Source organism: Leuciscus leuciscus (assembly GCF_965113295.1).
Source record: "Leuciscus leuciscus genome assembly, chromosome: 3".
Classification (NCBI taxonomy): domain Eukaryota; kingdom Metazoa; phylum Chordata; class Actinopteri; order Cypriniformes; family Leuciscidae; genus Leuciscus; species Leuciscus leuciscus.
In genome coordinates this window covers 21431251-21458965 of record NC_138727.1, presented here as the reverse complement: position 1 = coordinate 21458965, position 27715 = coordinate 21431251, and the positions used below count along the sequence as shown (strand labels likewise).

The 27715-nt window shown below is 39.3% G+C and overlaps 1 protein-coding gene across 1 annotated transcript in view; it reads left to right on the top strand.

Annotated features, from left to right (window-relative positions):
- sh3gl2a (SH3 domain containing GRB2 like 2a, endophilin A1) overlaps window positions 1–27715 on the top strand; it is a 45970-nt gene that overhangs the window by 13190 nt on the left and 5065 nt on the right. Inside the window, exons 2-5 of the mRNA XM_082165676.1 lie at window positions 19337–19405; window positions 19777–19849; window positions 19935–20078; window positions 27071–27204. Coding sequence (XP_082021802.1) covers window positions 19337–19405; window positions 19777–19849; window positions 19935–20078; window positions 27071–27204 — 420 coding nt within the window. The remainder of the gene's footprint in view (window positions 1–19336; window positions 19406–19776; window positions 19850–19934; window positions 20079–27070; window positions 27205–27715) is intronic.

Below are 27715 nucleotides of genomic sequence, written 5' to 3'. Positions count from 1 at the left end.
ACGAAATTTCACAGAGGCGTCCGCTTCGTAGTTCTCTATGCAGGAAAAACCCTGACGTTGGAAAGTTTGCATCACGATCGCGACCTTGATCAGATCCCACAAGTCATTTAGACAAACAGCATGTAATGTCACTCCATGAGGATTTTCTCAAGATCTATGCATCATGGAAACCAAGATGGCGGCGCGAGTACATCGCGAGGCTTGCGGTCTCTCCAGATTCTGCAATTTTGCGGTATTTTTCTTGCTCATTTCGGGTCTGTTCGTGCAGAACAGTCGTGCCTTAACATCGTACAACCGATGTGAGCTTTTGGATATTGGTTTGCGAATTTCCGACAGTTTTATGGACAACCTTCGACTCCTTCCTGAGATCGCCAGAACACCCGAGGCTATGCACTCTGCCCGGCCGGGCGGAAGTGCTCGCAGGCGGCGTCGAGATCGTAAACAAAGGCGGGGGAAGCGCAGAGGACTAAGAGCTAAGCTAAAGCTAACACCACACCGGCTCTCTTTACCCAGCATTTTCCTTGCCAATGTACGGTCGCTGTTGAACAAAATGGAGGAGATTCGACTCAACATCACATACAGCAAGAGACTTTTGAACTGTAATGTCCTAATTTTTACGGAAACATGGTTAAACAGCGGAATACCGGACAACGCTATTGAGCTAGCGGGACGCCATACATTCCGGGCGGATAGAACATTAGATGGCTCCGGTAAGACCAGAGGTGTTGGATTGTGCATTTACATTAACAAAGCTTGGTGCACAAACTCTGCTATTGTTGGGAGACATTGTTCAGCTAACCTTGAGTTTCTCATGGTTAAATGTAGACCGTTTTATCTACCGCGGGAGTTCACTTCCACTATTATAACTGCAGCCTATATTCCCCCGGATGCTGATGCCAAGTTTGCTATGAAAGAACTTCACGCAGCCATCAGTAAACAACAGACCGTTCACCCGGAAGCTGCGTTTATTGTTGCGGGTGATTTTAATCATTCAAACTTAAAGTCAGTGCTACCGAAATTTCACCAGCATGTTTCCTGTCACACCAGAGGAAACAAAACCTTAGACCATGTTTACACAAACATGGCTGGAGCTTACGTCGCGACACCCCTCCCCACCTGGGACAGTCAGATCACCTTTCTTTGTTCCTCACCCCCAAATATGCACCTCTCATCAATCGCGTGAAGCCATCAGTGAAGACCATCAAGGTGTGGCCTGCGGGGGCAGATTTCTCACTCCAGGAAAGGTTTCTACACACAGACTGGAGTATGTTTGCTTCTCAAGCCACCAGTGGCTCTCACACGGACATTGACTGCTACACCTCCTCTGTACTGGATTATATTAATACCACCATTGACAGTGTTACAACTCAGAAGAAGATCACCACATACCCAAATCAGAAGCCATGGATGAACGGGGAAGTGCGACTCCTATTGAAGACACGCAATACTGCCTTCAGATCAGGAGATGCACAAGCCTATAGCACATCCAGAGCAAATCTGAAAAGGGGCATCAAAGAGGCCAAGCACTGCTACAAGCTTAAGATAGAGGGACACTTTTCCAACGCTGACCCTCGGCGCATGTGGCAGGGCATTCAGGCCATCAGTGACTACAAACCCACTCACTCCACCCCCGCAGCCACTGATGTCAACTTCCTGAACGAGCTAAATTACTTTTATGCTCGCTTTGAAAGAGACAACAGAGAAACTGCCACCAAGCTCAAATCCTCAGCTGACCACCCGCCGATCACACTCTCCTCCACAGATGTCTGCAATGCACTGAGCCGGATCAGCGCGCACAAGGCTGCTGGACCAGACAACATCCCTGGACGCGTACTCAGGGCATGTGCGGAGCAGCTCGCTGGGGTTTTTACAGACATTTTCAACCTGTCTCTTGCCCAAGCAGCTGTACCAACATGCTTTAAATGCACTTCCATTGTGCCAGTGCCAAAACACTCCAGCCCGAAGTGCCTTAGCGACTACCGCCCTGTAGCACTCACACCCATCGTAATGAAGTGCTTTGAGTGGCTGGTCCTGGCACACCTAAAAGACTCTCTACCATCCACATTGAACTCACACCAGTTTGCCTACCGTAGCAATAGGAGCACAGAGGATGCAGTTTCCATGGCACTGCACTCTGTGCTCACACATCTGGACAATAAGAACACTTATGCACGCATGTTGTTTGTTGACTTCAGCTCAGCATTCAACACTGTCATCCCAACTAAGTTAATAGCCAAACTTGGAGACCTGGGCATCAACACCTCCATGTGCAACTGGATTTTGGACTTTTTGACCAACAGACCCCAGAATGTTCGATCAGGCTCCAACTGCTCCACGTCCATCACACTCAACACTGGTGTACCACAGGGCTGTGTGCTAAGCCCGTTTCTCTACTCCCTCTTCACCTCCGACTGCAAGCATGTGTACGGATCTAATTCCATCGTCAAGTTTGCGGACGACACTACGGTGATTGGTCTCATCAGCAACAACGATGAGACTGCCTATAGGGAGGAGATCAAGCACCTGGCCACATGGTGCACTGAAAATAACCAGCTCCTCAACACCACCAAAACGAAGGAGCTCATCGTGGAATTCAGGAAAGTGTCAAGAGGCACACACGACACCATCCACATCAATGGAATGGCTGTTGAGCGTGTCTCCAGTAGGGATGGGACGGTATGAAAATTTTATATCACGATTATAGTGACCAAAATTATCGCGATTATCAATATTATCACGGTTTTGTTAAAACGAGATGAAAGTGTTCAAAAAGAGATGATGATCACACTGAAGGCATTTCAACAAGTTTTATATTTGAAAATCAACAAACAACAAATAAAACAAGCAGCTCTATGCTCTTTTTAAAGCAAGATTCTATTTTGTGCCATTTCCATCCTTATAATGACGGTCGTCAATAGCAACGCATTATAACACCGCGCACATCCATTTTAACGGCCACCTAGTGTTAAGTAGTGTTCATGACATGAATGTTGATGTGCCTTTAAGATCACTTCTTCTATCGCATACGTTATGCATGCTGTTTTTATGTGAGCGCGCACGCACAGTGAGAGTGCGGTACGTTCACACGGGGCGTCAGCGTCAACGATTCCCATTGACTTTGAATGGGTGACGTCAAGCGTTGCCGAAAAGAATTGTGGATCCGTCGGCGGCGCTTCACTGGCGTTGCTCGCGGCAGAAGTTGAGAATTTTTCAACTTCTGCCGCGAGCAACGCCAGTGAGGCGCCGCAGACGGAAGCGTCAGCCAATCAGGATCGCTCTATGCAAATACAGTAGCCAGGCGGCAGCCAATCACGTTCATCACGTTCATCCTGTTCAAGAGCAGCAAACTGAGGATAAATTAATTGGCTGACGCTGCTACCGCTACGCCGTCAGTGCCAAACTTCAGCCACGCCTTCCGTCAAGCGTTGACGCTGACGCCCCGTGTGAACGTACGAGATTGCTCGCGCTAAGAGGAAGAAGATGACCGCTCTACTGCTGACCGTTGTTTTATTATAATGTGTTTACTTCCACTTTGATTTGTAGCGTGTTTTAGAGTGTTTTCTTTTCCCTTTTAACATTCACTCTTCGACATGTATGTGAAGAGTGTGCTTATAACTGAGAGAAAACATCTATAAAAGTCTCGTGGAACTACCAGTTCATTTGCACTGTCTTCAAACTCTCTGACAGACGTTACACCATGTATCACAATGGACGCGCTCTCTCGTTTCATTCAAATAACTTGCCGTCTTGCGTCTCCATTTTTAATTGTATTGAAAATTAAATCAGAGTTGATTTATTGTTTACAGAGTGTGATAATATTGTTGTGATCATCTTGTCTGAACGATTGTTTTCCATCCTCGATTAAGTTTGCCTCAGGACTTTTGTTAAAGCCAAAATGTGACCACACCTCAGAATTGGTTCTCTTAAAAGGCTGAAAAATCTCCCGAGTCACTGCCTTCCGCTATTCCTTCTTGAATAAAAAAAAAACAACAACATTGCGCGCTGAGCCTGCGTCAGACTGTTGCTGGCTGGACAGGATCTAAAAATCGCGATAATCAAACACGGTTTTAATGATAATTAAATTTTAAACGATATTACTAACCGTCAGTAAATTTTATCGTGGTTTATAGTAAAACCGGTAATCGTCCCATCCCTAGTCTCCAGTTTCAAGTTCCTGGGGACCCACATCTTGGCAGACATGTCCTGGACAACCAACACCTCCTGCCTGGTCAAGAAGGCTCACCAGCGCCTTTTCTTCCTGAGGACACTGAGGAAGAATCAGCTTTCATCGACTATCCTGGTGAACTTCTATCGCTGTGCAATAGAAAGCATCCTGACCAACTGTGCTACAGTGTGGTATGGGAGCTGTTCTGTTGCAGAGCGCAAGGCACTGCAGCGGGTGGTGAAAACCGCCCAGCGCATCACTGGGACTCCACTACCTGCCATCGAGCAGGGACTCATCCTTAAGGACTCCTCTCACCCAGCCCACAGATTGTTTTCTCTCCTGCCCTCCGGCAGGCGTTTCAGGTGCCTCCGGAGTCCGGACCAGGACCAGCAGACTAAAGAACAGTTTTTTCCCCAGAGCGGTCTCTTTATTAACACTAGAAGTGCCAGAATTCCATAACTACTAGAACTGCCGCAAGCGGTCATTTTGACCGCTATATTCCAAACTCTATATCTTTAATGATAAATACCCAATTGAGAGATTAATGCATTTATTGTATTAATATGTCTTTAAAAAACAAAACAACACCAAACTGTACATTTAAACACCAAACTGTACATTTAAACAAGTTTAATTATACATTTATAAATAAATAATATCCGTAGATGTCCTGAACAAAATGACGGAGTAGCCCATATTTGTTTACACAGTTCGATCGCGTCGCGCCCGCCGACACACACCCCAACCATATTCCAGTTTTGCAATCTTGACATTGCAGCCTGTTCATTATAGCCACAATAAAATATAATAATAAAATAGTCAACCTAACATAAAAATTCCACTGCTCTGTTTGTAGCCTAGTAGGCTAGCCTACAATTCGTACCATTTTGCGCATGTGAAGAGGATGATTTTTTCCGTCGATATTGGAACGTGAGTGAAGTACAAAGCCTATAATAAAGAAATAGTTTACCATCCAAATACATCGCAAATGTTGAAACATTTTGATTCTAATTAGAAAGTTACGTGAGCCTAACGCCGCTTACTTTCACTTTCGCTTATAACGCATTTCATTTTGGCTTGTTTATAGTTATTTTTTCATTCTTGTTCTGTTCTGAATATCATTACATTTAAATGATTTGTTGTTGAATATGTTTAGTGTATTTTTAACCACATTTTATTGTTGTGTATATTGGTATAGCCTATAATAATACCGCGAAATTCCGTGCGGTCAATATGACCGTCTATGGCCGAAATAGGTAAATATGTTCATTAGTTTTTTTGCCTTATGTGTAATTTATATGAAAAACATTTTAAATGAAAATACAGACACTTTTAGGAAAAGTCAGGTATCAGCAGGATTGTATTTATTTTTTCAACAAAGTTATTGCAGATATAAAATTCAAAACGGTCAAAATGACCGCCATGGCCGTTCTAGTGTTAAACTCTAACCCTCATTGATCCCACTCCCCTCATATACTGATTGACTCTCCTCTCCCTCCTCACACCTGCCTCAATTTTGTTATTTGTAATAGGCTACTATAATGTTCATTTGCACTGCTGACAGTTATTATGGTAACAACTGTTTACATATGCATCTTGCACTACTACCTACTTACCTTGACTGGAATATGCTCAATTTGCACTGCCGACTGTTTATTTATGCAGTACCAATTGTTTACATATACATTTGCAATACCGTACTTTAACTGTAATATGCAATTACTTTCCACTGCACTTTACTCGGATAGCTTCTGTCCAAACTTTATTTGCACTACTTTAAATCCATTGTTATACTGCTCATCCTAGCCTAACTTATTACATATATTTATCTGTAAAACTCTGTTTATAGTAATAGCCATCTATATATTATGCTCACATTCTGTTTATAGTAACAGCCATCTGTATATATATTCATAGCACATATTCACCTGTATACTCTGTTTATAGTAATAACCATCTGTATATTGTTCATTGTACAGATCTATCTGTAAAAATTCTGTTTATAGTAATAGCCATCTGTATATTATATTCAGTACATATCTAGCTGTAAATTCTGTTCACAGTAATAGTTATCTGTATATTATATTCATAGGACAAATCTATCTGTAAAATTCTGTTTACAATAGTATTTAACTCTATATTTATTCAGTACATATCCATGTTCTGCACTTATGGAACCACTGTATATCCTGCACTTGCTGCTATTGCACTTCTGGTTAGACCTAAACTGCATTTCGTTGCCTTGTACCTGTACTTGTGTAATGACAATAAAGTTTAATCTAATCTAATCTAATCTAATCAAGTTATGTTATGTGTGGGCTCGTTTAAATCAAGACAACCTGATCTAAATTAAGAATTTTTTTTAAACTATGGTTTACTAATGTTTTGTAAAGTTACTTAGCAGAACGTGGCACAAAAGCCTCATCTTTATAGGCTACAGCTTACATGTGCGTCTGTGGCAATTTTTACGTTTTTAAGTCATCAATAGACAAGATTTTTTGGGTTGCCAAATTTAGTGACTACTGATCCAGTCATTGAATGTGATTATTGGCCAATACCAATCTGTGGTTGATCAATCGGAGCATCCCTAGTTTTAGGCTATTAAATAAATTTATATGAATTTGTGGTTACGTTTTCCCCCTCATGATCCAGAAGTTTTGGGAATGAAAGTCTTCTGACACATGATCATCAGAGGAAGTGAGTATGCCATACTAACATTAAGACTGTAGGCCTAAATGGTACCGTGCCCGTATGTGTGAGGAAATGTGTGTGAAGACAGAGGCAAAGCATGCAAACTTTGCTCAAAGACACCACTCTGGTTCAAACTTTTCTTCTTCAGTTTAAAGACATAGCTCACCCATAATGAAAAACTCTCATAATTTAAATACTTAAAGGATGGAAATTCTGTCATAATTTCCTCACCCCCATGTCTTTTCAAACATGTATTACTGACTTTCTTCCTTGGAACACAAAAGAAGATTTTTTGGAGAGATATCTTAAGCTATCTCTCAAGAAAATCTTATTTTAAGTATCTCTCAAAAAAATCTTATTTTGTGTTCCAAACATAGCTTTTGTGTCTTTAACAGCTTTTCCATATATATAATATAATATAATATAATATAATATAATATAATATTACTGGCCCTGATAATACTTACCGCTTGCTCCATTTCTGTAAATCCGTTTTTATGAATGAATGACTCTCACCCATTGCTCTATAGTTTTCTTCGTCAACAGCCGCTTGCACCTCCTGCTGGTGAGGTCGATTTACAGCTATGGAGATTATTAATCGGTAATATACTGCCTATTCCTGCCATTCCCGGATGTCAAATGTTGAATTTTCTGTTGAATTTGAACCACTGAATTTGTGGAAGCGAATCTGTAAAGCGAAATATAATGGACCGAAAATTGCCTGTTGAATATTATAGGTTGTATTTTTAAACAGAATGAATATTTTGAAAGTGAAATCTGAAAGGTGAATATGGATTGAGTTTTTAATACTGAAAACGTGTGTGAAATGTTTTGAATTGAAATATTCACAACTTAAATGTACAACCATGTTGAATTTCAGCCCATAAATGTAAATAATGCAAGCCCTAAAAATGCAATGCATTAAAATGCAAGCAGGGTTAATGCAATGCATATTTTTTCAAGTATTGCAATTCGACAAGCTTTTTTGTTTCAAAAATTTTTTTCATTATTTTACTTCCATATATGGAGCCCACAGGGATCAGTAGAATATTGTGGCAAACAATATAACTGTTTTGGAAAATGCAAGATAAAATACAAAGCTAACAGCAAACCGCAAAATGTGTTCCTTTGTCCACTGTTTTAAAAGGTGAAATCTTGATCGTAACCCTAAATGATAAAATACCCTTTGTAGTTTTTTCAGTTCCTCCTGGTGGTTCTGAAGAACTGTTTGTCAAGGAAATTGTTGATAATGTAAATGTACATCTGAATAATGAAACAGTTTTAGAATCAATAGTGGTGTGGAAGTGAACATTTTGTAGATGTATCGGTTTTGTATTTCTTCAGTTTTAAGTTGAGAATATTTCATTCAACTTTGTATTAAAATGTATTGAAACATGTTCTACTGATAATCAGTACAGTAATTTAAATGTTAAATGCATTTCATTTCAACTTTGTACTGTATTTCTTCAAAAACTACACTGTTAGAAAAATCTGTAGAAATTACAGTATTACTGGCAGCTACTTGCCAGTAACTTACTGTAGATTTAAATTGATATTATTTACTGGCAACAATTTGTTCAAAATTAAATGAACATTAAACATTAACAAGTCTTTATCTTTACAGAATAAAACTAAAATAACAGCCTCATGCAAAGCATTCTGGGAACCAAAATCTAAAGGAAAAAAAAAACAGAAAAAGGTTGATGAGGATTTCTGGTTCCCAGAATGCTTTGCATTAGATTGTTATTTTATAATTTTATTCTGTAAAGACAAAGACTTGTTCATGTTTAACGTTCATTTAACTTTGAACAAACTGTTGCCAGTAAATAACATAAATTGAAATATACAGTAAGTTACTGGCAAACAGCTGCATAACTACAGCAAATATTTTACAGTGTATTACATTTTCAGTTTTATACAGCATAAATAAATATAAATCCAAAATAAAACTGTTAATTTACAATCTTGAGCATGCTTTAACACTTGAAGGTTTTTAATTGTAATTAAATAAGCTGTAAAAATAACTGTTTCTCTGCAGAACTTTCAGTGTTTAGGCCTATTGAAAGTGTTGTATGGTAATCTAGGAAAAATGCGTAAAATAACAGTTTTTTACACTGTAAAAATTGTAAAGAAATAAATAAAAAAAGTTAAATCTCTGCCCATTTTTTTACAGTGTGTATATATTCTCTCTCTCTTTCTCTCTCCCCCTCTATTCAAAGTAACTCTTCCAAACTGTATTTACTGTAGAGAGTATGAATTCAGATGAAATTAGAAGGAAATTCTATCCAAAATTTGAAAATATTTGCCCTGACTTCAGAAAGTAGAATAAGTAGAATCAGAAAACAATAATACACAACTTCAATATTTATTAGGCGAGAAAAGACATTGTATTTTACTACCGGTCTGTCAGAAAAAAAGGCAGGAGTAGACCAATCAGTGATGTGCTCACAAATACCCAGCACACTGAATTCTAAATTGTCCATAGAATTCTAAAATGGTTATTTTTCAACAATTGTCATGCCAATAAAGCACATTTGTGGTACTGTAGCAGCAGACCAGATCGAATTGAATAGGAGTCAGTATAGGCCATGAGTATAGCTAAATTACAAATTAAAGTTATGAGAATTTTAAAATTATGAGATTAACATAAAATTTTCATTAAGGCCTGTTTGAAATGTGAGTATTTCTTATAATAACGTCATAGATTATATGACCGCTTTACAGAAAATGCATGTTTCTACATTACAATTTAGAGTTATCCGTTATCAAATGTGACTGTGTCCATCATGTCCATATATCAAAAATGTATAGTTGTAAGATAAACCATGCAGTTAGCTAACATGTATTAATTTTAGGCAAAAAAAATGAGCTCTCATAATGATAATGTATAGAAAATCTGGCAGTTGTGTATGTTGATTCAGAGTTGGCGTCATCTGAAGTCCTGGCAGGGGTTGGCGTCTTCTCTTTACAGGTGTTGGGTCATCTGAAATCTTCGTAAGAGGCTGGATCCAATCTGGAGCTGCCATAATCTCTAGTTACCTCAGGATGGGCATCTCGAGGTAGAAATAGAAAAGCAAAATGAAAATACTTGGCGTAGCTTCTGTTCATAACATTTCAAGCAATGGATATACGGTTATGAGATGCTTTTTGTGTGGATGCTTAGCTAAAGAGATGTCTTTAATCTAGATTTAAACTGGGAGAATGTGTATAAACCCCAAATATTATCAGGAAGGCTATTCCAGAGCATCTTCCCCCTTATCCTGCAATGTCAAAGAACCACCTGAGATAAGAAGTTCTATCATCGAAATGTATTATTTTAATTCATCTATTTAATTCTTAATTCATACACTCACCGTGTATGTGTGTGTGTGTTAAAAAAAAAAAAAAAATATATATATAATATGGATATGGATATGGATTTACTACTTCTGTGATGGCAGGGTTTTGTTCTTCAATCTTTTGCTCTTTCCCTAGAGCCTCTGACTCAATAATCTCCCTGTCACTTTTATCAGGTCTAAACATCATGTTTGCACAATGTAATACCTAATATAATGCATATCTAAAAACTCCAGTTTCCCTCACTCCAAGAAGTAGTCAAGTGTATACTACTTTATCTAGTTGTCATAAGATATGCATCAGGCTTAACTTTACATAGACTAATTAACAAAGGTAGGCTGGTAGAAATTTTGTGCTGAATTTCTGGGCATTTCAGTTGCATTCAGAACATGGTTGGATGTTGACTCTGAGGTGGCTTGTTGGAAAATAGAAGCCTCTAATGTGCTTCTACGTCACTTACAGGATTGGTGAAATCTATTTCAAAGGAAGTCTAAATATAATTCGATATTATTGTAAAATTCTCTTAATATCTAGATCAGAGTGTAAATATTTGCTGTGACTTCTTTGATAAACAAGGTTTATGGTGATTTTTATGACCTCCAAGTGTCTTATAATGTCCTTTCTGTATTAAGGATGTCTATAGGAAATAAAATTGTTCTCGTTGCCTTGTACAAAGCTAAGCTAATAGAGATATGTCCAAATACATGTCCAAGAAAACCGGCATACTAATAAATGGAGCCAATATACATACGGTATACATAATGTTCACCTATAAGAAGATTCTAAAATGTTTTTTTTTTTGTATGTTTTTTTTTTTTATTTGAATCAGATGTAACAGAGACCTTGTATAAGTTGTTTGCTGAATAATGATCATGGTTTAAATCTTACATTACTTTAATGCAGGATAGTTCTTTGAAATGAGGCATGAATCTAATTACTCCGCAAACAAAATTGAGTTCATAGAACCCAAAGGAAATTGATTTAGTAGATCGTTCAAAAGTGAAGATCAACAAAGACAATGTGAAAATGGTAAGGGCATAATCATTTTTTTTATTTATAACCTTTTCAACCTAATAGCTTTTAAATATAATTCCAAATAAGGACCATATTCTGGTTAAGCTTGTTTTCTGTTAAATATGTTTACATGCTTCATAGAGTTTACAGATATTGGTGTATTTCTATATCCGTCCGTCCGTCCGTCCGTCCGCCCGCCCGCATTTTAGTACTTAATCAACATTAATGTTCAATGGCTTTCCACAATTATTCTCCATGCTAAGATTAATGATGAATTAGGAAATGTAGGCTAGTAATCACTTTAAATATAAGAATGATATGGTGCTGTCATCCATCTGTATCTTGATTTAATTTCTTTTTAATGAAATGCCATGGGTCATCAGAGATTAAACACCCTCGCTGTGCTCTCAATTGAATCCATCCGTCCGCTTGTCGGTCAATCGCCAGATCTTAACGAGAAAGCCATAATCTTTCATTTTAAAGTTAACTTCACCACTGCTGAATCAATCTGTTTTGTTTGTAATTTGGAATGTTTATTGGCTGTAGTTAAAGCGAAGCAGTTGTAATAAATTGCTTTTAAGGTGTTTTAATAGCACCATAGTTGCACAATATTCAATATATTTCTTTTTATTATTACTTTTGTTCATGTACTACTTATACTACTTTTATTCATGTAATTTCTATGTGAGCTATTATGCAGAGCCGTAGGCCAGTAATTGTTAATCTATGTCCACATTTATCTTTTTTTAGCACCTTACAGCATGAGCATTTTTATTACACCATGTCAAGTTAAAAGTTACTCACCCATAGTTTGTTCTATAATTATATTACTTTATTTTGCTGAATTTGTTCCATGGTTTCCACTGGCCTTCACATTCATCTTTCCTCTAACTATTGTCATAATAATTATAACTAGTATTCCAAGTTGCTCTACGATTCAGCTCTGCACTTTGTCTTTAGATGCATTTTAAGCCTTTTTCTCACTCTCATTTCTCTCATTTTGTAGTTTACTTTCTAGCAGGGGTGTCCAAACTCGGTCCTGGAGGGCCACTGTCCTGCAGAGTTTAGCTTCAACTTCTACACACCTGCCTGGAAATTTCTAGAATGCTTAGTAGGGCTGGCCACACACTTGAAGATTTTGCGCCCGATTTGCACCCCCTAGCGATCAGGGGGCAGGGCCCCGATTCAAGGCTTGTCATGAACGACTTCTTGTCCAAAAAATCCTCAAATTGTGTGCTGTCATTACGAATGTTTAACTGCTCCCGATCATGTCGGAGCCTGCACAATCCCAAGTCATAAATATCAAACATGTTTGGTAATTTGCGACACCTGATGATCGGGCTGCCTCTAACGTGTTTTCCACGATAGCCAATGAGAGCGAGCAATATGAAGGTAATATGATGCCATAAAGAATTGCATGCACAGGGTAAGATTTGTGAAAGTGTACATAAGTTTGCAAGCGCAAATTAAATTTGCATGCGCAAGAGAAGATTTGTAAAGGTGTAAATCGCCTTTCAAGTGTAAGAAAAAAATATTTGCAGCATTTTACTGTTATTCGTAAGTGTAATTAATGCATTGTGAAGCTGCAGCTTCATGCTAACGCAAAATAAATAGGATCTGTATTCCTCTGACTTCCATTTTTCCACGCTTGCACTTTTGGCACGTTTTTTGCACACAAATGCGGCCAAAAGCATTGCAGGCCTGTGAACCGCAATTTGCAAGCGAAAACAATAGAGTCAGGAACTTTAAAACAGATTGATCGTGTAAACCCAACCGTTGTGTAAAAAAAATAAACTGTTGCAAATGTCTGAATGACTTGGGGCCAAAAAGTTCCCGAAATAACCCGATTTGTACAGTTGCGTCTTTCTTTTACCTGTGCTTCCAATTTTGGCACGATTCTCTCACTTATTGAGTTTTGCAAGCACGAAGAGGAGGGCGGGTCCACCTTCATCATGTAGCCAATCAAATGAGCTTCTAGCTGACTCTCGTTTTACTCTTATCTGATTGGTTCAATAAACACGCTAGTCGGCAGAATACATCTTTATCTTCATTTGGCTCAGAAATGTTCTCGTTGGCGAAATGGTACTTTTAATTCACACATACATATTGAAATGAATTGGTTAAATAAATAAATAAATCATGATTGCTTAATAAACTGTGCACCATTAGGCTGACTATATGAATTCATACTGAATTTTGAGCTGGCCTGTTAAGAAAATGTCTGTGTATTCAATGCATGTATCCTGCTCATCATCCATCATCATCATCATCATCCTCCTCCTCAGCAGGCCAAATCAGTTTGTAATGTTGATGCTGCTGAATGTAGGCCTAAGCCCTATTCGCACTGGATTAGTATTATCTGGGGACCACGTGTGATTTAGAAATTACCATCCCACATCTGAATTTCGTGTGGCGCATTCGCACGGGATAAGCGAAGCCTGTGATTTTACTCTAATTTACTGACTTATCTCCCAGATATGATGTCAATAGGCTATTGCTTGGAAATGTCTTGTCGTTATAGGTCTAGCTGTATGATATAACATAAAACGAAACAATTTTAGTTACCGCATGCTGCATACATCTCCATCTAATCATTATTTTAGTTTTTGCTCTTCTGATGGTTTTCAGCTTTCTCTTTCTGCAAATTGTATAGTTGTATGGTGTAGGCTATAGCGATATGACCCATCACCCAAAATACTATCAAATCACTCCAACGCAGCCTCCATTCTTCGTGAAAGATGGATAAAAAAGCACACAGAAAACAAAAACCTTGAAAAAATATATACGATCTCGTCAAATCACAGAGATGCCGATTCGCACGGGACTAAAATTATCACAGGACCTCGGTGTTCGGCGAAATATAGGTCATTTGCAGGTGAATTTTTACTTTACAAATTACAGACATGGCTGATTTGCACGGGATTAAGATCACAGACAATATCCACAATTATTACAAATGACTAGAGGTCACCAGGTAATACTAATCCCATGCGAATAGGGCTCTAGTATCTGCACTACTGCATGCATAATTTCACCTGTCAATTAATCATGGGTGATTCCAGAATTATTATTTTACTAAAATTAGTTAATAATATTGTTTCCCTTTAACATGTATTTTAAGGGACCTTATGTCTGTGGTCTCCCACAATAAAAAAAAAATGGTTAAGATTTGAGAATCGTCTAGTGTGTCCCAGGCCTAAGACCTTGATTAGCTGGTTCAGGTGTGTTTAATTGGGGTTGAAGCTGAACTCTACTGAACAGTGGCTCCAGGAGCGGGATTGGACACCTCTGCTTTAGAGAATGATGGGAATGAAGGAATTCTGAGAAAGTACTTGTATTGCAATAATTCACTTTTATTGTAATATTTCATTGGTATGAGATATTCCTTATTGGAGCCTCGGTACTAAATTGACTAATTTGAGTTATTCTAAAACATGTTCAATCACCACGTTCCTTGACAGCCATTTTGTTCCAATCCCATGGGATTTATTAGTATATTTGCCTTCAAATCTTCTTAACTCAGTGACAGCTCAATCTTGAGGGAGAAAGGGTTTTTATTAAGTATGTAGCTCTGAGTAAAGCCTTTGGCAAAGACAAACCTTTGGCAGACAAGCCAAGTCTTTAATTTGATTTGGTGTATTTGTAGAAGTCTTCAGAAAGAAAATGCTTAAATGCATAATGCTCTAAATTGAGGTACTACATTGGTAATGGTTTAATTTCCACATGACAAGGTACAGCAGAACTTAAATAATTGATATTATTAAATTATTTAGATATAAATAAAAATATATTATAAGTAAATCTTGTTTATTTTTAGTATTGAATTGAGTTAGTAGTAAGAATTGCCTTTCTGGTGAGGAGCTATTGTTATATTACTACATTAATCACATGTAATACACCACACATTATTAATGTTTCACACCATATTTATGTCATTTTGGTTCGAACCAACACCTTAATAGTCTATGGTGCCGTTAGAACTCAATTACTTTTCTACCTTGAAATATGTCTTAGACTCAAGTCTCAATCTTTGCAATGAGACTTGTGGTGCATCTCAATCAGCTCCCTATAGTTCAGTAGTCAGGGCACTGATCAGGGACTTTCTCAATAAAAAATAATAATAAAGTCCTTGTTTTGCACTGAAATGTTTGCTCATAATTAATCATAATTGATAATTATGAGTTATTATTAATATTTCCCATTTGAGCTAACTTGTTACACCATCTTGTCGGTTGATGTACGCAAAGGTCGCAGTGTTGTCCGTACGGACCAGCACGTCTCTGCCCTGTAGCGGCCTCTTTAATCAGCTCAGAGCGAGACGTACTGCTAGCAATTCAATGCAGTTAATGTGCCAATGCAGTTGAGGGCCCGTCCACACCCCTGATACTACATGCAGTTGTCGGTGGCACCCCAGCTGGTGGCAGAGGCATTTGTGAACACCACAGCATGCCTGGACACCTGTTCCAAGGGGACTCCTGCCCGCAGGAACGAGGGGTCTGACCACGGGCTGAAGGTCTGGCGGCACGCCGGTGTGATTGTCACCCGGTGAGTGCTGTGATTCCACGCCCATCTCGGGACTCTGCTGCGAAGCCAGTGCTGAGGCGGTCTCATATAGAGCAGCAGGAGCGGAGTGACCGCTGCTGCCGCTACCATATGCCCCAGGAGCCTTTCAGTGGGGCCGCCGTCCTGCCTTTGAAGGTGTTCAAGCAGTTCAGCACTGACGAGGTCCCTGTGTTCGCATAACTGATCTCGAGAGTGTGCTAAAATGAGCCAGTCATCGAGATAGTTGAGGATGTAAACGCCCTGTTCTCTCATGGGAACAAGGGCCCCCTCCGTGACTTTCATGAAGACACGGGGAGACAGGGACAGCCCGAAGGGCAGGACCTTGTACTCCATATGCTCGACCCTCAAAGCGCAGAAACAGTCTGTGTCAAGGAAGAATCGAGACATGAAAGTACACGTCCTTCAGGTCGATCGCTACAAACCAATCTTGGGGACGGATGTACTCGAAAATGCGTTTCTGCGTGAGCAGAAGGAGTGGAGGCTCAGATTCAAAACTCGCAGGTCCAAGATCAGTCGTAACCCACCACCTTTCTTAGGTACAATGAAGTAGGGACCGAACAGACTGAAAACTGACGGACTGGGGAGCGCTAACCAGGCTCGCAGAGACTGTACAAGCGGGACCGAAGGGACCGTAGGCGTACCCGGAGTGGGGCAGCGAGGTGGAACACAGGGACTCTGCTCGGGAGGCTCTCTCTGGGAGGCGGCCCGTAGCGGAGTCTGAGTGTGCTGTGCAACACTTACCTGGTTCCACGAGGCAGGAGGCGCAGGAGGAGACTTGGTTGCGTTCTCGGACTGCACACAGCTGCCTGCTGGCGATAGAAGAGGCAGATGAGAGTGGTGAGGATTCTCTCCCCCCACTGCTCTCCGGGCTCTCTTCGGACCCAGAGATGGAAGAAACTGCTCTTTTATTGAAAATCTAGGTACCGCTGGTTTTGTGGCAAGTGGCGGAACAAAAACAAAAGGGAACAAAGGATTTTCCACCCGGCCTTCTTCCGGGGCCGGTGCGGTCACAGTCTCCTGAAGAGCAGTCCCATCCATCTCCGGGTCACCCTTCCTAGGGCCGCTTGCTCTTGGCTTTACCGCCCTTCTTGAAGGGGGCCTGGACGGGCAGGGGGCCCGGCCTGCGACTGGCTCCATGGTGCCGTTTAGGTGGAGGCTGCTGCTGCGGCGCGGGAGCGAGGGCAGACCCAGGAGGCTGCCCCCGGCGGTGGGGTGAAGGCAGCAACTGACCGCCGTGCCAGGATGTGCTTGAAGGCCTCAGTCTGCTTTTGTACAGCCGAGAACTGCTGGGCGAAGTTCTCGACTGCGTCACCTAAGAGGCCGGTCTGGGACACAGGGGAGTTAAGGAACCGGAGCTTGTCGGTCTCCCTGATGTCGGCCAAACACAGCCAGACATGGCGTTCCTGGACCACAAGTGTGGACATCGCATGACCCACTGACCACGCAGTGACCTTCGTCGCACAAAGCGTGAGGTCCGTTGCGGCACGAAGTTCCTGGAGAACTTGTGGGTCGTGACCACCAGTACCTTGGCCTGATGGACCTGCAGCCACGCCATGGCGTGCACAGCAAAGGTGGCTTCCCCACAGGCCTTGCCAGTTAGGTCTGACGAGTACTTACAGGCCCGGGAAGGGAGACATGGTTCTCCGGGCCAAGTGAAGTTAGGGCACAGCTGCATAGCAACGACCCGCTTCACTGGCGGGATATGCGTGTATCCCTTAGCCGCCCCGCCATCAAGGGTGGTGAGGGAGGAGGAGCCACTGGAACGGTATGAAGTCTGACCCACCCTCCGATGCAGCGATCGACACCTGTTCATCGCGGGGAGCACCGAAGGAAACGACTGGTACACACCTCGAGGGAGGTCCAGAGCATTCCGATGGTGGCTCTGCTGGCTGCGGAGCGTGAGAGGGATGAGGGTTCCTAGTGGGGTGGTTCCCTGAAGGAAGCGCGCTCACTGTGATCCTCAGGACTCCTGAGGAAATTTAAATTTACGACTGAAATGATGCAGGTATATATGTAACAATCAAGGTATTTATCGTAATGTACTTTATAATATATCAAAATAAAATTGTTGTATAAATATCAGTTCTGCTGTTGTTCATAAATACCAGTAGTGACTTTGTACAATGAGGGTGTTGTCATGTCACCATCAGTGTCCCAATGTGTTGTGATCCAGGGTCTGACTCCTTACGGTCTTTACCAGTTCCCGAATTCATGTACATGATGTACTGATTCACGACCTAGGAGCTGATTGAGACACGCACCCTTGGACTCGAGTCCCACTGAAGATTCATATAGACTGAACTCGTGATATGCATGTGCACGCCATCAGCGTTCTCACGGGTTCGCGTTTTTGAAGTTTGCGCAGAAAGAACTTCGAAAGCGGTGTCGTGTTAGCGGCCCCTAAGTTAATAACTAATGATCATGGCAACGGAAGTGAATCAATCAAAACTAACTTTAGCTGGAGTATAACTTTATTCTAGAGCTGTTATAAAGCCAAAACAATCTCTGTTACTTTAATTTCCTATTATCAATGTAAAGCCGCTTTGGAACAATCTACATTGTTAAAAGTGCTATATAAATGAAGATGACTTGACTTGAAGTCTTGACTTGGTTTACAAGGAAAAATGTTGTCCTGTTGAGTAAGCACTTAAAAAATAAAGACTAGCCTATAACTTGCACAGTTTCTTCTGTGCCAACTTGGAGGATAGCATATAAATGATTCATTTTAAAAGTACATTGTATTAAATATGAAAAGGATCAATCTTGATATATTTGCTCTTAGCATTTTTTGATGAAATATAGTTTAAACAAAATGTATACATCAAATTAATTGTCCTTTTACTAAAAAGGATTTGAGACTTGGACTCATGACAAAGGGCTTGACTTAAACATCTTCGATTTGCATTACATTCAATGTATTTTATCATTTACATGCATTCCCTGAGAATTCCCTGAGAATCAAACCCATGACCTCGACGTTGCTTGCATGCTCTGCTGTTTGAATTACAGGATCGCTACAGAACTGTGTTTTTGGTGCAGGTTTTAAAAAAAATTATTATTCTGATGAACATTCTGTCCCCTCAAACTAATGTTTCAACTGTGTGGTCAAGAAGCAATACACGTGTCATTGAATTGTGGTTTCCCTATTATTACACCAACCATGTTCCTGGATCAACTCATCACCTCATTAGTAGACAACAAGACCCTGAAATAGGTATATCAAAAAAGTTTCTCCAGTGTCCAGAGGCAGGGTTGGGAAGCACTGCATTAGACAACTGATGCAATAAACGCCTTTTATTTACTGGAGTCTGATTCATGAATACATTTTAATGGATATGCTACAATTAATTCTTTCTAATTTCTAAGTGCATCATGTTGCATCAGAGTACAAGTTAAATATGCTAAGGCTATGGTCCAAACAGGGTTACAAGTACAGTAGCCTATATGTTGTAAAGAGCAGGGGTTTTCAAGCTAGGAGGTCTCTGGAAAATTTAAAGGAAAAGGAAAAAGAAATGAAATGTACATTTTATGACATTATTAATTGAAAAAATTTGTTTTATTTTGCAGAGAGTTAGTGAGAGGGTCGGAGGGGCAGAAGGAACTAAATTAGATTATGACTTTACGGAAATGGAAAAGGTAAGTTTCCTTCAGCGAGAGTTATGATTCTTTTTCAAGAAACATGGCAGTGAGCATGTGGTTGTTTATTAGAATTCTAATTTTGGAAGGTTTAATTAGGTCATCTGTTGACTCAAAATTATAGTCTAATTAAGCGTGAATATTTTGAGTTTATAAATGTGTATTTTAGAGTATCTCTTACAAAGATGGTTAAAAATTGGATGGATGGCATGAATGAATGAATGAGCAACTACTGGGGGCTTTAGGGCATCTAGCTGATATGTGATGCCAAACACTGCTTTTGAAATATGTGGAATGTTTAATTCTTTCATGTTTAAAAAATGTTTCTTTCTGTTCTATTCTTGTATGTTCTCATCTTTACTGTACTATAGAAAGTTGACACCACCACAAGGGCAGTGCTGGACATTATGACCAAGACAACGGAGTACCTGCAACCCAATCCAGGTAAATGTTGTTTTTCATTGTAAATCCCTAATTTAGAAAATAAAACTGTAATTAATGTACATCTGTTTTGTGTTTGTTTCTGTAGCAACTCGTGCCAAGATGAGTATGATGAGCTCCATGTCTAAAATCCGTGGAGGAGATAAAGGTCCCGGCTACATACAGACTGAAGTCATCCTGGGAGAATCCATGCAAAAGTTTGGCAGGGAACTTGGGGAGGATTCCTGCTTTGGTAATGCTTGCTTTGTTATAAACATACTCAATGTAAGAGCCGTTAGCTTTGTGGGCCGCTATCCCACACATAGCGCAGTATAAACATACACAATGCAAACGGCATTATTCCAAAATAATGAGTTCTATTTGCGTTCATCAACAAGCTCTTTTGACTACATGGTTACTTAGTTAGCAAACAAGATTAAACTATAAAATATGCGTCATTCTTCTGTTGGTGTGTAAAAAGCAAAATCCATGACTGAATGGATTTATCGATGTTTAAACCATTGCACCACAGATTGATAACAATGGGGTGGTGGTGGCGCAATGGATAAGACACATGCCTTTGGTGTGAGAGACCCGGGTTCGAATCCACTGTGAGACACCAATGTGTCCCTGAGGAAGACACTTAACCCCTAGTTGCTCCAGAGGCGTGCGACCTCTGACATATATAGCAATTGTAAGTCGCTTTGTATAAAAGCGTCAGCTAAATGAATAAATGTAAATGTAAATAACAGAAAATCTGAATTTCAAACTGCAAACACAGTTCAACACGATGCATGATAAGGGCATTTTCAGACCCGTTTGCTTTGTTCTGAAAAAGTGTTTTAAATTGTTAAAATGTTACATTTTATTTTTATTTCAGTTTGCTTTCACACGGCAACCTTTCAAAGCATACCATGTGCTTTATGTAAGTCACATGCGAATAAAACTGTCCTCTCATTGGTCAGAGTACATCTGTTTGTTGCTCATACTGTAGCATCACCCATAAAGATGGATTGACAAGTTAGCTCTGCAGACTTATTGTGGCACGCACGCACGCACGCACGCACGCACGCACGCACGCACGCACGCACACACGCGCACACACACACACACACACACACTTACTTGATCGAAACAACGATCATTGTGTCAGGACCGCTTCCCACGTACCGACTACGGCATGAAAAGTTCAGCAGATTATTTGCGCTAAATGAATGGTTAATGTCATGGTGCAATGAGCAGAAACTGCTCTTTGTAAATAATTGGAATCTGTTTTGGGAGCGTCCTAGGCTTTTCCGTGCTGATGGCTTACACCCAAGCAGATTCGGAGCAGATCTTCTGTCGGATAACATCTCCAAAATGTTAAATACCCTTTGACTAGTAACCAAAAGTCCAAATCATAGTCTCTGCTGCACCAATTTAACTGATATAAATACTAGTGTAGAACATTGCATAGAAACCGTGTCTATTCCTTGTTTAGTGAGATCAAATAATAAATCTACTGCAGGATCTAGGAAAAATCTAATTGTTATTAAAACAGAAAATGTTGCAATTAGTAAACAAAAACAATTTCTAAAGCTAGGTCTTCTAAACCATTAGATCACTCACACCTAAGGCAGTTATTGTAAATGAAATAGTCACAGATAATAGCTTCGATGTACTTTGCCTTACTGAAACCTGGCTTAAACCAAATTATTATTTCGGTTTAAATGAGTCTACTCCATCTGAATACTGTTATAAGCATGAGCCCCGTCTGATTGGTCGTGGCGGCGGTGTTGCAACCATTTATAGAGATATTCTAAATGTTACTCAGAAAACGGGTTATAAGTTTATTTCGTTTGAAGTACTTGTACTAAATGTTACGCTCTTAGATGTTAGAAAAACATCCCTATTATCTCTAGCCTTGGCTACTGTATGTAGACCGCCAGGGCCTTACGCTGATTTCCTAAAAGAGTTTGCAGATTTTCTCTCAGACCTATTAGTCAATGTCGATAAAGCATTAATTGTTGGAGATTTTAACATACACGTAGATAATCCAAATGATGCGTTAGGGGCTGCGTTTACAGATTTATTAAATTAATTTGGGGTCAAGCAAAACGTCACCGGACCAACTCATCGTCTTAATCATACACTCGATTTAATTATATCACATGGAACCGATCCAACCGATATAGATATCATTCCACAAAGTGATGATGTCACTGATCATTACATGGTAACTTGCATATTACGTACTGCTGTAATATGTCATGCGGCGCCGCGTTATCAACCAGGCAGAACAATCCTTCCATCCACCATAGATAATTTCTCAAATTGCTTATCTAATCTGTCTCAGCTGCTGCCTGAACCCAAACAAACAGATGAACTAGAAGAACTAACTAGCACTATGAGCACCATTCTCTCTAGAACATTGGATGTGGTTGCACCTATTAAATTAAAAAAGTTAAAGCACCATGGTACAACAATACTACGCATGTTTTAAAGAGAGAAACCCGTATTTTAGAGCGTAAATGGAAACAAACTAATTTAGAGGTCTTTAGAATCGCGTGGAAAGACAGTATGTCACGTTATAAAAAGGCCCTAAAAGCTGCCAGGGCTGAGCACCCCCGCAAACTAATAGAAAACAACCAAAATAATCCAAGGTTTTTATTTAACACCGTGGCTAGACTAACAAATAAACAGACGTCACCCGAACAAAATATCCCGTTACAGTTCAGTAGTAATGATTACATGAACTTCTTCACTGAGAAAATAGAAAGCATCAGAACCACAATTGTAAACGTTCAATCTTCAATTGCGCCTTATAATTCAGCTTCAATTATCACCCCGCAAGAAAAATTACAGTGCTTTACAACTATAGAACAAAAAGAGTTAAATAAACTTATCACTTCATCTAAAACAACAACATGTTTATTAGATCCTATTAGGGCTGTCCCCGACTATGGATTTTCATAGTCGAATCAGAATCGTCATGTCTTGCCTATAGTCGACTAATAGTCGAATCATGTATGGGGGTGGGGCTGGGGGCGGGGCTTTAACGTTTCAAAGCAGCGATGGACAGAAAATCACACAAAGATATAGAAGAAAATGTATAAAAACATTTTTGATCAATAAAACTAAGAAATAACATAAATAACTCCAGAAAGGCCACACTGCAGATTTGCATTTCACATGCAAATCAAATTAAATCGGCTAAATTACCTGTGGGAGCAGGCCAGCCTACAGCACAACATCGATGCACCGAAAAAATAAACAATTAATTTACTAAATTAAATTAGAACAGAATATACCTTTCTAATAAATAAAGATACAAAACGAAATAAATCAGAATCAAGTCACAGGATGAGGAGCAAATGTGTGCAAAATGCCTAAAGTGCAGGGGAACATATATTCAAAACACAAGCCACAAATAGTTAGATTAGATAACCCTGACAGATCAATAAAAATAAAGAAATTATTAAAATAACGATAGTAGCCAGAATTTTCAACTTTGTCTTTTTAACTGCAGAAACAACAATAAATGCTAAACTGGAGAGGCAGTCTTTTTAGCTAAAAATGTTCACAGCATCCAAAAATAAAATTAGAACCGGCTGAAAAGTTTTGAAATCACTTGTACCTGATCGAGAGAACAAATCCTGAAAGTCTTTAACTCTGTCTGTCCGTTGGAGTCTTTCAAATTGTGCGCGCGGATAAAATACATTCTAACGTGAAACCCAGTCTATGCGTGAAACATGTTAACGTTGGCCGGCAGAAGTGCGATCATGGTTTTCCTGATGCTAAATCCAGCCTTGGAGAATATCCTTTCTGATGGTGTACATTCACACTTTAGATTTTCTTATCCCAGACATTGTTAAAGATTTAAATCCTTGCCGCGAAGACGCTCCTCTGTCGGTCACGGATTGAAAGTGAAACTTAAATCTGTCACGGGGTGTTTGGATTTATTCACGCACGTTAAAAAATATTTATTAAAAGCTTCTTTCTTTCCACATTTTTATATAGGCCTACAGCATTATCATAATAGGCTGAATATTAACGTATTGACATAAAAGCTAGTTCTATGTGAAATCAGACATTGAGCGCCCTCATTTAGCCAAAGTGGCATGATCCTCGTTTCATAACACCTCTGCGAAGATTCGACCGTGAGATCGGTAGTCGAATCAGGCTCCTCCTATCGAAGCATCGAATCTTCGACTATTCGGGGTCACCCCTAGATCCTATACCAACTAAACTACTGAAAGAAGTGTTACCTGTAGTGGAAGAGCCTCTCCTCAATATTATTAACTCGTCTCTATCTTTAGGTCATGTTCCAAGAACATTTAAACTGGCAGTTATAAAACCTCTCATTAAGAAACCGCAATTAGATCATAATAATCTAGCAAATTATAGACCCATTTCGAATCTTCCATTTATGTCTAAAATATTAGAAAAAGTGGTGTCCGCTCAACTGGGCTCTTTCTTGCAACAAAATGATATCTATGAAAAGTTTCAGTCTGGATTCAGACCGCATCATAGCACTGAAACTGCGCTCGTTAAAATCACAAATGATTTACTTTTAGCTTCTGACCAAGGCTGTATCTCAATACTAGTTTTACTTGATCTTAGTGCTGCGTTCGATACTATAGATCACACAATACTCTTAGATCGACTACAAAATTATACTGGTGTTCAAGGACAAGCATTAAGCTGGTTCAAATCATACCTATCTGACCGCTACCATTTTGTCTATTTAAATGGAGAAAAATCTATCATAACTCCAGTAAACTATGGAGTGCCGCAGGGATCTGTGTTGGGCCCTCTGTTATTCTCAATATATATGATGCCACTTGGAAATATTATTATAAGGAAACATGGAATTAGTTTCCTTTGTTATGCTGATGACACTCAAATATATATTTCATCACGGCCGGATGAAAACGCTAAATTTTCCAAATTGACAGAGTGTGTTAAAGATATAAAAGATTGGATGACACGTAATTTTCTTTTATTAAATCCAGACAAGACAGAGGTAATACTTATCGGTTCGAAAAACTGCCCACAAAACCTCGCACAATACAACTTTAACATCATAGGAAGTCCTGTTACTTTATCCTCTACAGTAAAAGACCTGGGTGTTATACTCGATTGCAACCTGTCTTTTGAAAATCATATTTCATATGTTACAAAAACAGCCTTTTTCCACCTTAGAAACATTGCTAGGCTACGTAATATGCTATCAGTTTCTGATGCAGAAAAGTTAGTTCATGCATTCATGACCTCGAGACTGGATTACTGTAATGCTTTATTAGCTGGTTGTCCTGCATTCTCAATAAACAAGCTACAGTTAGTCCAAAATGCCGCCGCTAGAGTTCTTACTAGATAAAGAAAATATGATCATATAACACCGATTTTATCATCACTGCATTGGTTACCTATAAAGTTCTGTATTAATTACAAGGTATTGCTACTGACTTATAAAGCCATAAACGGCTTAGCTCCAGTCTATTTAACGGATCTTCTATCGCCCTATAATCCATCGCGCTCTTTAAGATCACTAAATTCAAGGCTTTTGGTCATACCTAGGATATCCAGAACCACCAAAGGAGGGAGAGCATTTTCACATTTGGCTCCAAAACTCTGGAATAGTCTTCCTGATACTGTTCGTTGCTCAGACTCGCTCTCCCAGTTTAAAACTAGATTAAAGTCGCATCTCTTCAGCCAGGCATTCATATAATATTTTTAATCTTACAGTTCAAACTACAATCCGGCCTCTAGCTCATAAATGCCAGAGGAGAACTGGCCCCCGACTAAGCCTGGGTTCTCCCAAGGTTTTTTTTTTTTTTTTCATTAGGTCACCTGATGGAGTTTTAGGACACCATTAGGTCACTTGAGTTTTTCGGTTCCTTGCCACTGTTGCCTTTGGCTTGCTCAGTTGGGGATATTTTGGGGATATTTAATTAAATTTTATCAATCAATAAATTCCACTTGAAACAAACCTTGTTGTATTATTTTAATTTAATACTGTGAAGCTGCTTTGATACAATCTGTATTGTGAAAAGCGCTATACAAATATACTTGACTTGACTTGACTTACTTATATGAAAGTAGCCATCATTACACCCTAGAAGTATGCCCCAAATCATATGGCAGAAGTAGTAGTAACTAGTATGCTATTCCGAATTCACATTGTTTAAATGCAACCCACAAAAACTGCCGAGACTCACTAGCATCAACACAAATTGTTTTATTGTTCATGCTCTCTAGTTTTCAAATGTTTATGAATTCAAACTTTTGGGTGTTTAATATGGTTGTCTAAAATCACGGTATACTGTATACTTGCCAGCGAGCCAAATCTAGCCCATGCCAAGGTTACCAATGACCCACAGCCATTATCCCAAATGTTTTGACAATGTAGTTCTGCTTTTGTGGCTGGCTGCACTGCGAATGGACAATGGAGCACAACAAACCAGAACACTCCCATTGTAATAAATCCAGCTGTCTGTGATGTAAAAGAGACAGCTTCTGTAGCATGCATTAAGAGAGAGCAGCTTGAAACAAAGCAACAACTTGATACGCGCCCCCATTATAATAAAATAATCTGCCTACATTCCAAGCACTTATAATGGGAGCGATTTAGTTTATTGTGCACACTGCTTGCTTGCACGCAGTTAAATTACATTTAATTGGTAATCAGAATAAATCACAAAATGTTTTGCAGTTCATGAAGTCATATTTTGTTTTTATTAATCATGATGCAAAGTTTCAGGATATGCAAATACTGTAATCACTGATTGGTGCATAGTGACTATTTGCGGCATATTCAAATGTAAATTAGCAGGAAAGATTGGTGATAAGAGCAATAAATTGTTACCATAACATTTATAAGTGCAGGTGTTTAAATAGCATTTGATCATATGCTCTGGAAAATGAAAAGAGTGTTTTTAAAAACTGACCAGCACTTTTATCAAGTGCTTTGATTTAAATGAGGCGATTCAAAATATGAGGCTAGTTTAAGAAATAGCCATAATTGTTTGTTACTGCAAATTTTAAAACCAAATGAAAATAAGGTAATCTGTCATTACTATAACCAGATAATATTTTTCCCCTGGGCTGCATAATTTGAGTATCCCGGCTAAATAGAGTAGCAGGGTTTGAATTGGTGTAAGGAAAAAAAAAACTACTTTAATCAGTACATTGATGTCTATTTTGAGTCCTTAAGTTTTTTTTCCCCCTTAAAATATACATATAGCATACACTTGTGTTTTACAGGTGTGGCTCTAGTCGATGTTGGAGATGCCATGCGAGAGCTGGGTGAAGTTAAAGATGCTCTAGACATGGAAGTCAAGCAAAACTTCATTGATCCCTTGCAGAATATCCATGATAAAGACTTAAAAGAGATCCAGGTGAGATATAATAAATTATTGCATTGAAACCCTCCAAAACCAGTACCTTTGAGATTACAGGAAGTCATGCAGTCATCCTGTAAGACACATTTACTCCTCCAAATTTCTAGCTTTTTTTTGTAAATTTTGGAAAATTCACAGCATATGACATTTCAGTGTAAACCTGCATCTTATTCACTAACCTCCTACATTTCAGTGTAACCCGACACTTAAATGTTCTACTGTGCTTTAAATGCTTACATGCTGAACTGTATTTAAATCATATCAATGCGTTAATTTAGCGAACAAGTCGCAATTACCACTTTTGCAACCCCGTTACAGCATCATGGATCATTTCAGTTCAACTTTAACAGTTTCAGCAGAACACTTAAATGTAGATTGTTTTGTGAACTTGACACATTTGTATTAATTTTGGTGACATTTTTGACACAATCCCCTGTAAATTATTGACCCAGCACAAGAGTAACAAAATTAATCAAATTAGAAATGAATTATTGATTGCAGGAAGTTT